The sequence below is a fragment of the Metschnikowia bicuspidata genome (assembly GCF_001664035.1).
Source record: "Metschnikowia bicuspidata var. bicuspidata NRRL YB-4993 chromosome Unknown METBIscaffold_4, whole genome shotgun sequence".
Lineage (NCBI taxonomy): Eukaryota > Fungi > Ascomycota > Pichiomycetes > Serinales > Metschnikowiaceae > Metschnikowia > Metschnikowia bicuspidata.
The window spans coordinates 1,372,392-1,388,337 of NW_017387734.1; the positions used below are offsets into that span (position 1 = coordinate 1,372,392).

The window sequence follows — 15,946 nt, forward strand, 5'->3', positions numbered from 1 at the left end:
CATTAATCGCAGGGTCCAGCTCCCTAGAATTATAAGCGCCTCCTCCTTTGAAAAACACTGCCTAATTGTATGTAGCCAAAAAAAAAAAAACAAAAAAAACAAACAAACGCTGAGTTTTCGTGCCGACGTCTGGAGCGCCGATTTAGGGCCAGTCTGTTTTTCCTGGCCCCGCGCTAACCTGGCCCCATCACGCGGCCCTAGCTCAGACCCGCACACTAAACCTAGGGCCTCCATTCTCAAGCCGCCTGAAAACACCCTTTCCACCGCTCAACATCCAATGTCGGCGTGGAAGCAAGTCGAAGATGACCAGGGCCGTGTATACTACTACAATCCTGACACCCAGGAGACCAGCTGGGAAAACCCCGAGGCTCTGCTGGCTAGTATATGGACAACATATACCACAGAGGACGGGAAGGAATACTACTACAACGAAACCACAGGCGAGACCACGTGGGAAAAGCCAGCCGAACTAGAAGCCCCCAAGGAGGCAGCGGGGGCACAAGGCTCGGAGCTGCAAGATGGCGCCGAGCCCAGCGGCGCCGACAAGGACGAGAAAACGCTGGATTTGGATCGCAAGTTGGCCCTGGAGCCGCTTCTCAGGAGCACGTTGGTGAACCTCGCGCCGGCGGACCCGGCGGAAAGCCGCCGCAGTTTCCAGGCCATGTTGGAAGAAGGCGGCGTGGACTCGACGTGGTCGTTTGAAAAGGTGATCCGGACATTCATCAAAAACAAGACCTACTGGGCCGTGGACGATGCCGTGGAGAGGCGGGCCTTGTACGAGGACTACCTCGTGAACAAGCTCCAGCGTGAGTCGTCCAGCAAGTCCGGCTTGATCGAGGAGTTCAAGAAGAACTTTCTGCGCGAGATCCACCGGTACTTGTCTGAGGGCAAGGTCACGGCGCACACACGGTGGGTTTCTGCCAAGCGCCTCTTGACCAAGGACCAGAACCCTGTGTTCGAGCACTCGATCTTGCCGGACGGCGAGCTCGAAAAGCTCTATGACGAGTGCACGGACAAGATCCGCTCGCAGCAGAAACAGGACCTCCAGAAACAGAAGGACCAGGCGCTCGGCGAGCTCGAGGCGTACCTCTTGCAGATCACGTCGGGCGCCGGAAACGAGGCCCAGACCTGGGACCAGTTGTACGCCCGGCTCCAGACGGACGCGCGCTTCAAGGCCAACAGGCATTTCCAGGTGCTCACCAAGCTCGACATCTTGCAGCTCTACGCCACCAAAATATACCCCGTGCTCGCCGGCAGGCTCCGGGCCCAGCTCGCCGGCTTGGAGAAAAAGAACCTTCGCTCCGACAGGCATGCGCGGGACGCGTACAAGGCCTTGCTCCGGACCAAGCCCATCACGGCCAACACGCAGTTCAAACGCGTCTTGCCGCAGCTCGAGAACGAGGACGCGTTCATCGAGCTTTGCGGCCGCAACGGGTCGACGCCGCTCGAGCTATTCTGGGACATTGTGGAGGACTTGAGGCAGCTCCAGAAGGTCAAGAAAGATCTCATTGAACACAGCTTGCGCGCGCACATCGGCCTGACTCCGGGCTCCTTGGACTACGAGGATACGCTTGCTACTCTTGCCCAGTTCATGTCGGCCTTGGGGCTGGTCAAGGACGAGAGGCTCGCGGACGTCGATCTATGCTCCGAGAAGGGCAAGAACGAGTTGGCCCTGATCTACGAGACCTTGAACAGCGAGCTCCAGGCGCAGAAACACGCCGAGCAGGCCGTCTTGGCCCGCAAAACAAACACACGCGTCCACGCCTTGGCCGAGTGGATCTGCTCCCATCGCGAGGCCATTGACGGCTCGCTTTTGGCATGGGAGAAGCCGGCCGAAAAGCCCTGCGAGGCGTCTTCTTCCACCAACAGTGAGGGCGGGGAGTCGACGAGCGCACCCGCGGTCATTTGCATAAGCGACAGGGACGCAGAGGTCAAAACCGGCCGTGTCGACCCGGCGCTTTGGCGGGAGAAAATGGCCGGCGTGGACGTGTTCGATGCGCTCCGCACGACATTGGACCGCCACTATACGAAGACCCCGGAAAAGGCAGAACAGGCTCTCCTGGACGCGTTGGCCCAGTGCTTGAAAGAGGTGGCCGCTTTGCTCACTAACAGCCTTACCAGAAAACGGACCGCGGCAGCACCCTCGGCCCAGGAGTCCAAGAGGGCCAGGCCCGAGGGAGAAAAAAAACCCGTGCTCATGAATTATTAGACCATGCCGAGCGAGGCGGAATACGCCCGAGTCGCGCTTCGCCGAGGGCCATATTCAGCAGAGGCAGCCGGAAAAAAAAAACACACACACACACACTTTGCATGGCCAACTGGCCTGGTGGGGGGCCCGTTCCTGCTTTTCATGCTTCCCGGACTTCGGGGCGCAATTCAGGGACTCTTTCCGAGGCTCCAATATATTGGCCTATGTCCGCACCTCAGCCCTGCTGGAGCAATGCCTGGGTGCGCGGACCTGCACTGGGCGCTCCACCCATAATCACCAACCCACGGCCCCGGTACTTCCTTCCTAGCCTCCTTGCCAACAGTCCCTAAAAATGGTACGTGAAAAGGCCTCTCAGACGCCGCATTCGAGACTGCAGGGCCAAAGACGAGGAAACAGGAGATTTGCGCAAAGAAGCTCCGGCGGACACACAGTCTGCCCATTCCATTCCGCATTGCCTTTCTCGGCACGGCCTTGCTGCACCACCCAGTATGTGCCCCCATACTAACTCTGCAATATAGTCCCAATCCTTGAAACCGTACTTGACCGCAGTCAGAACCTCCTTGACTGCGGCAATTTGCTTGCAGGACTTCTCGTCGCAGATGGTCGAGCGTCACAACAGGCCCGAAATCGAGGTGGACAACTCGCACAACCCAGAGCTTCTTTTGAACCCAGTCACAATCGCCAGAAACGAGCATGAGAAGATCTTGATCGAGCCTTCCGTCAACTCTGTGCGAGTGTCGATCTGCATAAAACAGGCCGACGAGATCGAGCACATTTTGGTGCGTCAGTTCACACGATTCCTCACCCAGAGAGCAGAGAGTTTTTTCATTTTGAGGAGAGTCCCAGTCAAGGGTTATGACATCTCGTTCTTGATCACCAACTTCCATACTGAGCAGATGTTGAAGGACAAACTCGTGGACTTCATAATCGAGTTCATGGAAGAGGTGGACAAGGAGATCAGTGAGATGAAGTTGTTTTTGAATGCCAGAGCCAGAGTCATTGCCGAGGCATACTTGACGCCTTTTGACTAGACCAATTCGACAGGACTCGAGTTTGTAGGATCATATCAAAATACGCAACAACAAGATTTTCAACAAAAACAATATAGTACATTTATTGTAGTTTACACAGGATTGCCGAAATTACTGGCTGTTTACATCTTTCAGAGCACTTTCGACTTTGGAATTATGCTGCTGGGCGAGCGGAGATCTGATGACCACGGGACTGCTCTTGGCGGACTCAGCTTCAGCCTTGGAGAGACTCTCCAGCACTTGCCCTGGTGTAGAGTGACTGGAACCAGCATCACCGTGCGCTGATTTACCAAAACTAGCTCTTTGCTGGCGCATTGTGTCTTTTGGTGAACGTGTCAGTACCGACTGAGCGGAATGTGAGCGTATCGGTGTCCCCCTCAAGTTGCCCATACCGCTCTGCTGCGCGTGGAAAATCTGCCCCTGGAAAGCTTGTGCTGGATCAAAGGGTAGGTGCAGAGTCTGTCCAGAAAATCTTTGATTCTGGTTTGTGCTTGATGCTGCGTGGCTATCCACATTTGAATTCCCAGCTGTAAAATTGTTATTAGTGTACGGCGATATGCCCTGCCCTGAAGAGTCGTGACGTTGCGCAGCTGGTCGTTGCTCATTTGCAGGGGTGGATTTGGGGTACGTTTGCTGCTGGGGGGTCGGCTTCTGTATTTGCAGTTGGGGCAGATTGTGCATCTGCAGAACTGGCAGCTGAGGCAGATGCTGCAGAAGTGGCAGGTGCTTTGGAGCTTGTTGAAACTTCGGTAATTGTTGTTGTTGTTGTTGTTGTTGCTGCTGCTGATAGGTCTTGTTGTAGTCTATGTTAGGAACGCTTGATATGATTGATGACTGCTCGTTAACCTCATTGAGCAATCCAGGAATATGGTTCATTACCAAATCCAACTTCAGGAGGGAGTCGCCAATCTGAACAAAACCTTTAGCGGAAATTTTCAAGACCCATCTATAGTCGTAGACTTTCTCTTTAAAGTCTTTAGCCTCCTCTTTGGAAAGTGAAGAAATGAAAAGCAATGCCGCAAAAGTTCCAATGAGCGTAAAATTAGACGACGCCGACGAATGCCAGAAGGAGTGAATATGCTCCGGTTTCAAGTCTTTCACAAAGTCAATTGAGGCAATGAGTCTCGTCCGCGCCGCTGATCGACAGACGTTAACAAGCTCTTCCGGGATTTTTGACCCGTGAATATTTTGCTGGTATATTGTCGTAATAATCTTTCTGTGAAGAGTTAGCTCAGCGGCGAAGTAAGCTAGATGCAAGTATCCGTTGGAACATAATTTGCGTGGCTGGACGGAGTTCATTTGAAGCTCGATCGGTAGTGAGTGGTACCACTCTCGGAGTTTCAACTGAATTGGCTTTGCAACCCTTAGAACCTCACTGATTTCTGTGATCTCCTTCATGGCTTTCATTGAAAATAGAGCATCGATAATCTCAGAAATGATTTTTGAGAGACAGATCAAATTCATGAAGTTCCTCTTGCCATTATTGATGTCAGAGGAACCTTCCTTTAAGTCGCCATCACCATGCTTTTCGGGAAAGTCCTCTTCAGCCAAGTCCAGCACAACCCAGTTAAGTTCATTAATGTGCGATGGCCGAGAATTTTTGAGAGCTAACCACTTGTCCTCCAAGTAAACTGCCCATGCAAGACGCTTCCGTAGTCCTCTTTCCCATTTGGGTAATCGCCAGCCATCGCAGTCTAAGCCAAGACCAAGCTCTTCTGAGATTGCCACCACTTGCGAGCACAAGACCCAGTCGTTGTAGTCGGAGTCGGTGAACGCTGACGTAAGAAACGCCAGGGCCGAACCGTATGCGTCCAGAGAAGGCTGTGACGCGTCGTTCCCTCTGAGTATGTGTTTGCACTGGAGAAGCAAAAGCCCTGCTTGTACTGCGCTCAACTTAGGGCGTTTCAAGATCTCCAAAATGTAGTTGTTGAGCCCGATGCGCAAGATGTGCTCGACGTTGGGTTTCGGAAAGCGGTTGAGCTGGGGGTCGTAGTCCCACCACTGAATGGCCAAAACGTAGACGGCGGCAAGCAACGGCGCGCTGAACTCTCGATGAGTCCGCGAGTACTTTTCCAAAAACACTTTCTTGTGTAGGATTGGATACGAGGGATGGATGATGCGGAAATATAGGTCGATGAGGATCTGGCCGTGCGGCGCGATGAACTTCTCGATGGCATCGACATCGCTGGACATGGTCTGGATGGAGTGCTTCGTCTGGTCGTCCTGCAAAAGGAACTGGGTCTTGTTCTCGACCTTTCGAAGCGAGATTATCTCGCTGAGATTGACCTGCTCAATCTTGTTGAGCGTACCAGGCCGTGCGGAGGTCGCAGCGGGTCCGCCCGGCGGCTTGTTCTGAGAGCCAATGATAACCTCGAGGAGGTTCGGGTCGAACAAGTACGAGGTTGGCCCCACGTAAAACGACGAGCGGGGGAACTGGAGAGAGAGCGTTTTCTTCAAGAGCGAGTTGTTCATGGTGGAGTAGTCGTGCACCGGGGCCACGGTGCGGATGGGCACATTGGGCGGCACGATGTCGTACATGTTCTGGCCCGGCGCCGAGCCTAGGTCCAAGTAGTCGCCCGGAAGCCCGTTGCGGGCGCGCTTGGGTACGGGCTCGTCTTTGCTGGGCGGTAGCCGCGTGTACGTGCACGTCAAGGACTTGGCCTCGCACTGGGCGCAGTTGTCTGTGTTGGGGATGATCACACAGCGGATTTTCTTGCGGCGGCAGTGGTCGCAGGGCCGGCGCGGCTTGCCACGCATGTCCTTGGCGCCCATGAGGGCCACGGGCGGCTTTTGACCGGGCGCACCGTGCTGGGACGCCGGCGCTAGCTGCTGCTGGGGGAGGCTGTGCATGTGGGGGGCCATGGGCGCCATGGGCGCCATGGGCGCTACCGGCGGCAGGGGCGGCAGGTCGCCGTACGGGTAGTGGAGGTCGTGCGTCTTGGCCGGGAGGTCGTGCACGCTGTTCTGGAACTGGATCTTCTGCATGATGTGGTTGTTGGGCGGCGCGGCCGAGTTGGGGAAGTCGAAGTTGGCAAGGAGGTCTGTGTTGGCGTTGTCGAGCAAGAACTGGGACGCCCAGTCCAAGTAGGTGGCGGCCAGATCCTGCGGCGGGCCGGAGGAGCCGGGCGGGCCGTTCGGGGCGCCGAACTCGGGGATCGGGCTGTGGGAGTGTGGCGGCTGCTCGGGGAGATCCATGTGCAGCGGCGGGGCGGCGGCTTTGCGGTCGTTGGGCTGCTGCGGGAAGGCAGGGTCGTTGCCCGCGTTTGTGTTCATGTCCCCCTGGCGGCTCGGAGCAGATTTGCGTGGCGGGAGGTGGTGGGATAACGTGTGACGAGGGCGGACGGGGTGGCAGAAGAGGGCAGGATTTGCGAGGTGCGGGTGGGGGTGTTGTTTTGGGGCAGAGAAAAAATCAGGGCGCGCAGTGAGATTTCGGGGCCGCAGGGAGAATTTGGTGCAAGTGAGAATTTGGTGCAAGTGAGAATTTGGTGCAAGTAAAATTTCGGCTGCAGTGAGAATTCAGGTGCAAGTAAAATTTCGGCTGCAGTGAGAATTCGGGTGCAAGTAAAATTCGGGTGCAAGTAAAATTCTGGCTGCAAGATTTCGGGTGCAAGTAAATATCGGGTGCAAATAAATATCGGGGGCTGCACTATTTGACGCCGCCAGGTTTTGATGCCGCCTAGGAAAATCGGAATTTCGGCGGCCCGAGGCTATTTGTTTTGGCGGGCCCCTCAAGCGCCAGTGTCGAAATCACAATTGGCGGCGCAAGCTGGGAGAATTGGCCAGATAGGCTGGAAAAGACCGGCGGGGAAAGAGAAGCAGAGTGGTATATTGGTTGTCTTTTTTTTTCCCCCGACCTGGTGTATTTTGTGAGGGTGGGCGCGATAGTGGAATGGGGGCCCTAGCAATTTAGCGTGGCGGGCGGGACAGGGCGAGAGGTCCAGAGAGAAGGGGGAGGTAAGGTCACTAAGGCCACTGGGGCCAGAGGGGCCAGATAGGAGTGCCGCCAGCGCCACAGCCACAGATTAGGGCCGCCAAACTTCGCGCCAAGATAGGGACGAAAAAAAGAGACGCGGCGCGGGGAAGACTGGCCCGTCGTTATCAGGGGAGCGGCCAATCGCCAGAATAGTCCGTCCTTCTCTTTTTTTTTACCGTCGTGGTGTGCTTTTCTAATTTTACCGGCACAGTGTGCTGGGACCACGCCCGTGGTTTTGGAAAGGGCCCAGCCCGAGTTGAATCCGAGCCAAATACTCCCAGAAAAGCCCAGTGCCTTGTCCTCTAATATTCCAACTAGCAGAGCCGTTCGCATGTAGGGCCGCGCCGGGGCCAGCGGAGACAGAGCGGGAAATGTGGGTCCACCCCGTGCGCCGACTAAGGGAGGCTGTAGGGTTTTTTCTTTGGAATAGTGTTTTTTTTGTGTTTGATTTCGGACTGTCATTTTTCGGTGTAATTAGGCGTGTGACTTGCAGTGATCTTAGTGATTTTGCAGAGATACTGGTGTGATTTATCGGTGTGATTTATCGGTGTGATTTATCAGTGTGATTTATTAGTGTGATTTATTAGTGTGATTTATAAGTGTGATTTATAAGTGTGATTTATAGTGTGCTTTGTTAGTGTGACTCGCAGTGAAACTAATTCGATTTGGAGTGTAACTTTGTAGTGTTATAAATGAATAAGTTTGCATGTTGAAGTACATTGTTTAAGATATGAGGCACAGCATTAACAGATCCCGATACTCGAATAAGGAGTTTACTGGCACCATGAAAGTTCCACATAAGACGGTCTGACCGTTCTCGAGGCTAAACGAACAAATGAGCACGATCCATTGTTGCATCCAATTTCATTCCATTCTAGAAGAAACAAACCTAGTCAAAAGTTAATAGATTTTGTTGTCCCGCTTTGGCCAAGACTTAGTATGATATTTCTTGACTTAGTTTTGTCCTATCTTTGAACGTACAGTCTGCATAACGTACCAAACGAGAGTGTCCGGGAAACCAAAATAAGACTGAGATAAAAGTTTGTTATATCATGTGGTATATACTGGCACAATGCTTAAATTTGTAAATGAAAAGGAAGTTGGGGGTGTTCATGGAAAATAATCAAGACTTTTATTTGTATCTAAAGTCGATTTTCATCATCATTATATTTTTATTTAAAACAATAACATTATGATATACACGTAGCAATAGAGTCAATTTAAATACACCTTCCTTTTCATTCAATGACGTGTGTCTTGGGTTGTACTGAGTTTCTGGAGAGGTCTTTATTATGCGAACTTCATATATTTATATAGTGCTCACTCCAGAAACCTTATAGATTTACCTTTAGGTTATTTGGGGTCTTCTGTAGTTGAATTGTTTTTTACTTTTAGAGTGTAACCCACCAAAAGTTAACCTGCCTCATTATTCCTTCTATGGGGTTGGCTTCCAAAACTCTCAATAGCCCAGTGAAAACGCTCAACTGCTCTTATACCATGTCTTTCGTCTTGAGGAATATGGTTGCAAAGCCATCGTGAAAACAAGCCTTCTCTTTCGAACCATATACAAGACAAAACATGAACAATCAGGGTTCAATGTTTTTCCAAATCACCTCGTGATTTTGATCACATGCACGTTATCCTTGTTTACCTCTGCTCGTATGGTTCGCTTAATACATAGGCATGACAACCCGTCGCTTCAGCTCATCTCCATCTCATCTCGTCACCAAGATTGTGTGATGGTATGCACGATTACACCACCAAGTCAAAGCACATCAATCCGCAGCTTAATAATATGTTAAAGTCAGCGAATAGAACCCACCGTGCCACTAAAATAAACATATCCAAATGAGTATGCGTGTGTGTACTTCTGGTGGCAAGAGATCGGCATTCAAGCTCCAACGCACTTGAAGGAAACGCTAGCTTTTCTCAATGCTTTCTTTGATCTAAGAATCCTTGATTGATTTGTTAAAGTCATTCGCAGGATTTGCTTAAGGACCAGGAGGCAAAAACCAATGTACGTCGTTCTGCCTTGTCAAATGAACCATGGTCACGGGTCCTTAAAACCATATCCCATGGGACGATGAAATTTAGCTAGTTTATTCAAGTGGTTGAAATTCCATGGGAAGAAGTCTTTTTCATCGTCTTTGGGAGATTTCGTGAATTGGCGCTCACGCTTTCTCAGATGAGCCAATGATGCGATCTATTATAGGTTTTTTCTTAATAGTTTTTTATTAGTGCCATTTCGGCAGGTGATCAATTACGCCTATGTGTCCCCGAGGGTCTCTCACGGCTCATGCTCCTACAAAATGTACACGCTTCGCATGCGGGAGGACACCGAGGGGTACAAAAGACGTACCAACAACTTAAAAACAAATACTATTGGCATAGACTTTTTGAAACCTGCAAGCGATGTGTCTCTCAAAGTGTGGTATGTCAGGAAAACAAGACATCATCTAGACAAGTTGCGGGACTTCCCCGACCGCTCGAAGTGCCATCACAGAGATGGAGAGATATTTCCATGGATTTCGTTTCGGGGTTAAGTAAGACAAAAACGGGTTTTGATGTAATTTTAGTGGTGGTAGATCGCCTTAATAAAATGGCACACTGAATCCCAACGAAGTCAAGCCTCAAGTCGGAAGAATGTGCTCGATTGTTACTGGAACACGTTTTCAAGCTACACGGTTTTCCAACCAAAATAGTGAGCGATCATGATAAGTTGTTCCGGCCACAAGTTTGGCAGGAATATATGCGTCTTTGGAAGATTCAAACTCGGTTCGCAACGAGAGAAGACCCACAAACAGATGGCCAATCAGAACGTACAATCCGTACTATTTCAGATATCTGTCGAACAATGTTGAATCAAGAAGGTCAGTTGCTAGAATGGGATAAAGTCCTACCTATGGTGGAATTTTCATATAACAACACAGTACTGTCAACGACGAATGTGACACCTTTCTTTGCAGATCACGGGTTTCACCTACAATATGTTCAAGCATTTCCGGAACCTAATGTCAACGAAACGAACAAGAAGAAAGTGGCGGCACAAGTATTCGCGTTGGAACAACAAAAAACCCTTCAACAAGTTCTAGACAGATTAGCAGAAGCATAACATACGATGTTGGCAAATGCCAATAGGCACCGGAGACACCAAGTCTTCGAGGTGGGAGATCAGGTCCTTATACATAGAGATCTGTTAAGACTCGGTGAGACTAGTAAACAGAAGTTTACTCGACTTTACTTGGGTCCCACCAAAATTAAAAGACGACTCAATGATAACACATATGAACTCGACCTACCTACTAGATAGTTTATATCGAGACAAAGCCTGACGTTCAATGTCTCATCATTGGAACCATTTGTTCCACAGGCAGACGAATTCCATGCTTTACCACCATTCACAGTCGAAGAAACGTGCGAGTCTATCGTACTTTTAAGAGTATTTCAGACGTCAAAGACGATACAGTGCAGACACATTGGTATAATTGTCCAATTCCAGTCTTGGTATCTTTGGATAATTATCTGCAATTCCCGGTGGGAATGAGAATCGCTCTTGAAAGCGCAGATAATCGCACACGGGAATCTTTCTAATACCACCCTATGATAGAATGGTTCTTCAAAAAAGGTTCATTTACGTACAATTGGGTAGGGCTGTCTCAAGTATTCCCTCCCGGCATAGCGGGGATTTACTAAGTCTTATAGGTTATAGGGAATAGTTATACATATTAAGCATTTTTACAAAGCTGTCATGTCCATTTCTTTATGTGTATGTCATTATGTTTATGAAATTTTCCTTTCATATTCTTTTCATGTTCCTTTCATGTTCTTTGTATATCAATTCCGCTATATTATCAAAAAGAACTATTAACAACCATCTGTCATAAATCTGTAATTATGTTATTATAATATACTTTTTATGGGTATCCCGCCCTGCGGAAATGAGATTTACTAAAAAATTTGAGTACGTCCATTCCATCCATTTTAGCTAATGCTCGAGCGTTATAAGGTATACTTATAATACATTCTCCGGAGGGGAAATCTCACCCCGCGGAGCGGGGTAATACATTTATCAATATATAATGACTGATAGAAAGAGAGGCTAATTAATGAGCTTTAGAATAATTCTTAGCATTAGAACCCGTTAGTTGGTGTTTTGAGTACGTACGATCAACGCCGTTTCTTGGTTCCTTTCTTATCCCTTGAATCCTTTCATCCTCTAATGTTTACATTTCAAACACATGTAACTTTTATTTGGCATTGGTGGTATCTATAGTAAATCAGTTTAGTATGCGGTTGATTGTTCCACGAAGTAAGGCGCGGGGTACTCTGGGCCATGATTCTTATGTAATGAATCATGTTGTCTCCCCGATGCATCGACATGGTTCAATCCCCGAAGGATGAAAAAGTGTTGTAATTATGCAGTGATGGTTTTAAGTGCTCTGTTCCAGTCCGCCTCTCAGTCCTTCATTCTCAATCCTGTGCCCCCTTCCTTTATTCAAGACCGCGGTTCAGTAGCACCACAGGCCCACGGAAGAAGGGGCGAGGCGTGGCCCCCTTGTCCACAAATTGCTAGCGCGGGCGCGGGTCCGGGCCCAGAAGTCCAGGCGGTCGTTTGGCGAGGTGCCGTCTAGGGCCCCGGCGCGCCGCACCAGCCCATACGAGGGCCGCGGGGGACGTGCCCGAAAGCCGGAGCACGCCGCACACGAGAACAAGAAAGGCCGTCTGGACACGCCCAGCGCCGGACGCAAAGCCGGGTCAAACTACCAAAAGCGGCTCCGGGAACGGCCCCGGGAACGGAAAGCGGCCCAGGAAATTGAAAAATGGCCTGGAAAGCGGCTCCAGGAAGCAAAGAAGCGCGGCCCTAGAAGCGCGGCCATGGAAGGGCGGCCCGAAAACGCGGCCCTAGAAGCGCGGCCCTAGAAGCGCGGCCCCAAAAACGCGGCCCCAAACACGGCCCGACTACACGGCTCCGCACGTCTTCTGGATGGCACGCAAACACGGCCTCACCATCTCCGACATCGAGGACGACGAGGACAGACAGCACAGGCGGCGGGCCCGCGCGCGCCGCCCGCCGGCCGTCAGGTTGTCGTTTCTAGACGACGGGCTCGATGCACCCGACGCGCCCGTGATGTTCTCTCAGAAAGTGCGCCACATCGAGAACAAGCGGAAGCATGCCGGCGGCAGTCCCAGCGGGCGGCCGCAGGGGCCGGAGACTGGAGACAGCGGCGAAAACAGCGGCGAAAATGGCGGCGAAAAGGGCGCCGAAAAGGGCACCCAAAGGGGCACCCAAAACGGCACCCAAGACGGCACGCAAAACGGCCCCGACAACGGCCCTGTGGTCGTGCAGTCGGCCGCGCTTCTCGCCGAGACGCTGGTCGAGACCATCCCCGACGTGGCGGCCAAGGCCCGCGTGTTGGCATCACAATACGAGCCGCTCGGGCTCCACCTCTTGTTTGCCAGCGCCGAGGACAACTGCCGCTTCCGCCTCTTTGTGCACGCGGTCGCGTGGGGCCACGCCGGGCTCTGGGCGCGCGACCCGGTCATGAGCGGCGTGTTGCGCCGGGTGCTCCAGGGCCCAGAGGTGCAGGCGGAGCTCGCGGCCCGCGGCGCCCAGGGCCCAGGTGCGGGCCCAGGTGCGGGCCCATACGAACAGGGCGCGGGCGCGCGAGCGGACCCACACAAACAGGGCCAGGGCGAACAGGCCCAGGGCCGGCGGCGCGCCGTCGTGTGGCACGCGCGGCCCGCGGCCGTCCCCGCGCGGATCACGCGGTTGTTGCCGCGGCCCGCACCATGAGCAGCGGCCCCGCGAGCCGGTCGCGCACGTTGGCCGCAAAGCCGCGGTCGTAGACGTTGGGCACGTCCGCCACCAGCAACACGCGGCGCACGGCCGGCGCCGCCGGGTGCTCGGCGAAAAGCACGCGCTGGTCCGCGAGCAGAATAAACACGGCGCCGCCCGCGCCCGGCGCCTCCGCGCGCTCGACAAACACGCCGCGGCCGGGCGCGTGGTAGAGCGCGCCGAGCGCCACCAAGTGCTCGATGTCGCCCCACTTGTCCGCCTCGTTGGTGGTCACGCCCAAGTACATGTACCGCACGTGCAAGCCCGCGAAGGCCGCGAGCACCACCGCGAACACCAGCGCCAACGCCAGCAAAAGCGCGGCCACGCGCGCCGCGTCCACGGGCCCGGTCACCGCGGCCCACCACGCGCCCGGCGCCGCGGCCCACCACCACCACCACGCGCCCGGCGCCGCGGCGCCACGCACCTGGGCCCAGCTCACAGCGCCGCCGTACACCATGACGTTGATGTTGGCGAGCAAGAACGCCACGAACCACCGGTAGTTGTTCTGGCCCACGCAGTTGTTGGCGAAGATGCAGTGGTGGTCGTGCACGTACACGCAGCGGCCGCACGTGGAGCAGTGCTTGGACCGGGCCACCTTGGGGAGCCCGCACGTGCGGCACACGCGGCCCGCAAAGAAAATCAAGCCGTTGTCCGCGTACGCGCGGCGCGCGCGCGCCACGGTGGACGCCAGGACCACGCCGGGGTCCGAGAACGTGAGGAGCGCGGTGGCCGCGGCGAGCGCCGCGAGGGACACGGCCATGTAAAGCGCGTGGCCGCGCGAGTGGCGGACGCCCAGCCGCACGTACACGTGGGCGAAGAACTGGGCCACGCACACGCCCACGGTGGCGGCGTAGAACACGGGCACCGTCCAGCGGAGCGCGGCGTACACGGCGGGGCGGGCCGTGGCGGCGCGGCCGAGCCTGGCGCCGGCCCGCACGAGCACGCGGTGGAGCCTGTGGAGCGGCGTGTTGCGGAGCGCGGGCGAGTCGCCAAACACCAACACCGCCACGAGGAACGCGCCGCCGAGGAGCGCATGGAGAAACACGAGCATGGGGGAAAGGGGGAGAGGGAGATTCTGGTGAAGGGAGTGGGGGGTTTGGAGGAAGTGGGATTTGGAGGAAGTGGGATTTGGGGGATTTGGGATTTGGAGGAAGTGGAATTTGGGGGATTTGGGGGATTTGGTGGCGGTGGTGGCGGTGGTGGAGATGGGGAGGTGGTTGGGCCGCAGAGCTGGGGCCGCGAATAGGGCCGCGAATAGGGCCGCGAATGGGGCCGCGAATGGGGCCGCGAATGGGGCGCGGACGGACTAATGAGAGCATGGCCAAGAGCATGGACAATTGTCAAAGTGGGAACTACGAGAATGAAATAAAAATTGGGGCTCACGGGATTATAACGGGGCCCAGGATAATAAAAGGGGGGCCAGCAGAATAATACGGGGCTTACGGGAAAAAAGTGAAAAATGGGCATCAAGAATGGTGGGCCTGTCCAGACACGGCCAGGCTGGGACGGGTGGTGCGGCCCCGCTCCAGAGGGACTGGGTGCTCACTGCCAGGCGGCCAGGCGGCCAGGGCGACGAGCCGGGCAAGCCGGCCGCAAGTCGCGGCTGCAGTCGCCGCCCGCGGGCTTGGACCTGACTGGCCTGGCCTGGATGGGGTGGTCTTCGCCAGCGTTATTTATTGCGTGTTGCAAACGTGGCACCGTCATTGCCATTATCTATGTCGTTGGTATCGTTGTTTTCATCAATTTTGTTATTGTCATTGTTTTCGTTATTGTCATTATTGTCATTCTAAGTAGGCCTCAACAACCCCAACACCACTAGCACTGTCATAAGCATCTGCACTGTTATGAGCATCTGCACTGTTATGAGCATCGGCACTGTTATTGGCAGATCCTCGCCAGCGTGTCTATTCTGTGTTTTGCAAGCAATGATACCGTCATTGCCATTTGCATTGTCGTTGTCATTATTATTGTTATTATCATTATTGTCATTATTATCATTATTATCAATAATATCAATACTACCATTATTATCATTATATCATTATATCATTATATCATTACCAATTGGCCTCACCAACTTCAGCACCACCACCACCGTTCTTAGGATTAGCACTGTATTGGCAGATCCTCGCCAGCGTGTCTATTCTGTGTTTTACAAGCACCGTCATTGCCATTAGCATTGTCGTTGCTATCATGTTTATTATCATTGTCATTATTATCATTGTCATTATTATCATTGTCATCATTATTAGTATTCCTCACCCCATGAATAGCACTAGCATTTTCAAAACCGTTAGCACTGTTCTTAGCATTGGAATTTATTGGAACTTTTAGGGCACTCCTAGCACTCTCGCTAACATTGACACCACCATTATGACCCTATCATCAACATCACATCATACTCAGAAGCATCATTACTATCATTAGCACCCTCATTCCCATTCCCATTCCCATTACCATTACCATCATGATAAACCCATGTTTGCATAAGTTGGTATAATAAGCCCCTGTAGTTACACTACACCACTGTCACTAATCCGATCGCTAAAACACTTCCATGCATGTAGCCTGATCTCCTGGAACACCATAGCAAACCAAACCTGTCTTATTCATTTAAAGGCGACATACGGGACACCCTCTATACAAAGACACTTCCAGAGAAATTCAGCATCAACCCGAAACTCACCCACCACATTGGCAGGAAGGCGCTTGGGTACCGTCAGTATCAAGCGGATAGGGCCTTATGATTGGAATCAAAATCACGTCACCATCACGCCACCCTCTTAGACAAGGCAGCATGGCAAGAAGCTCGAAACCGGGCGTCATTTTGGTTCTCCCAATGACCGGCAGAAGCAGACCCAATCCGTAACTACAGTGGTATCCCTTCGGGGGGGGGG

At 52.9% G+C, this 15,946-nt stretch overlaps 5 protein-coding genes across 5 annotated transcripts; 2 read left to right on the top strand and 3 right to left on the bottom strand.

Moving 5' to 3' along the window:
- The first annotated feature begins 35 nt into the window (after nucleotides 1-35).
- Nucleotides 36-2,535, top strand: METBIDRAFT_32617 (uncharacterized protein). Its single transcript, XM_018856102.1, has one exon. It carries the CDS (start codon nucleotides 278-280, stop codon nucleotides 2,207-2,209), a length of 1,932 nt encoding a protein of 643 aa, XP_018711170.1. The 5' UTR covers nucleotides 36-277; the 3' UTR covers nucleotides 2,210-2,535.
- Nucleotides 2,536-2,726: 191 nt separating this feature from the next.
- On the top strand, nucleotides 2,727-3,312 carry ARC19 (Arc19p). The gene has a single exon (XM_018856103.1). The coding sequence runs from the start codon at nucleotides 2,809-2,811 to the stop codon at nucleotides 3,238-3,240; it is 432 nt and encodes a 143-aa protein (XP_018711171.1). The 5' UTR covers nucleotides 2,727-2,808; the 3' UTR covers nucleotides 3,241-3,312.
- A 699-nt stretch (nucleotides 3,313-4,011) lies between these two features.
- On the bottom strand, nucleotides 4,012-5,997 carry DAL81 (Dal81p; the record flags this gene model as incomplete). The annotated part of the gene is made up of 1 exon (XM_018857617.1): nucleotides 4,012-5,997. A coding segment is annotated over one exon (1,986 nt), but the record flags the coding sequence as incomplete, so codon positions are not given.
- A 7,023-nt stretch (nucleotides 5,998-13,020) lies between these two features.
- METBIDRAFT_19862 (palmitoyltransferase) lies at nucleotides 13,021-14,067 on the bottom strand (the record flags this gene model as incomplete). The annotated part of the gene is made up of 1 exon (XM_018854903.1): nucleotides 13,021-14,067. A coding segment is annotated over one exon (1,047 nt), but the record flags the coding sequence as incomplete, so codon positions are not given.
- Nucleotides 14,068-14,835: 768 nt separating this feature from the next.
- On the bottom strand, nucleotides 14,836-15,875 carry METBIDRAFT_12621 (uncharacterized protein; the record flags this gene model as incomplete). Its single annotated transcript, XM_018854241.1, has 5 exons — nucleotides 14,836-15,067; nucleotides 15,111-15,189; nucleotides 15,212-15,428; nucleotides 15,678-15,687; nucleotides 15,736-15,875. The coding sequence occupies 5 exons, from the start codon at nucleotides 15,873-15,875 to the stop codon at nucleotides 14,836-14,838; spliced, it is 678 nt and encodes a 225-aa protein (XP_018711174.1).
- Between the last annotated feature and the right edge of the window lie 71 nt (nucleotides 15,876-15,946).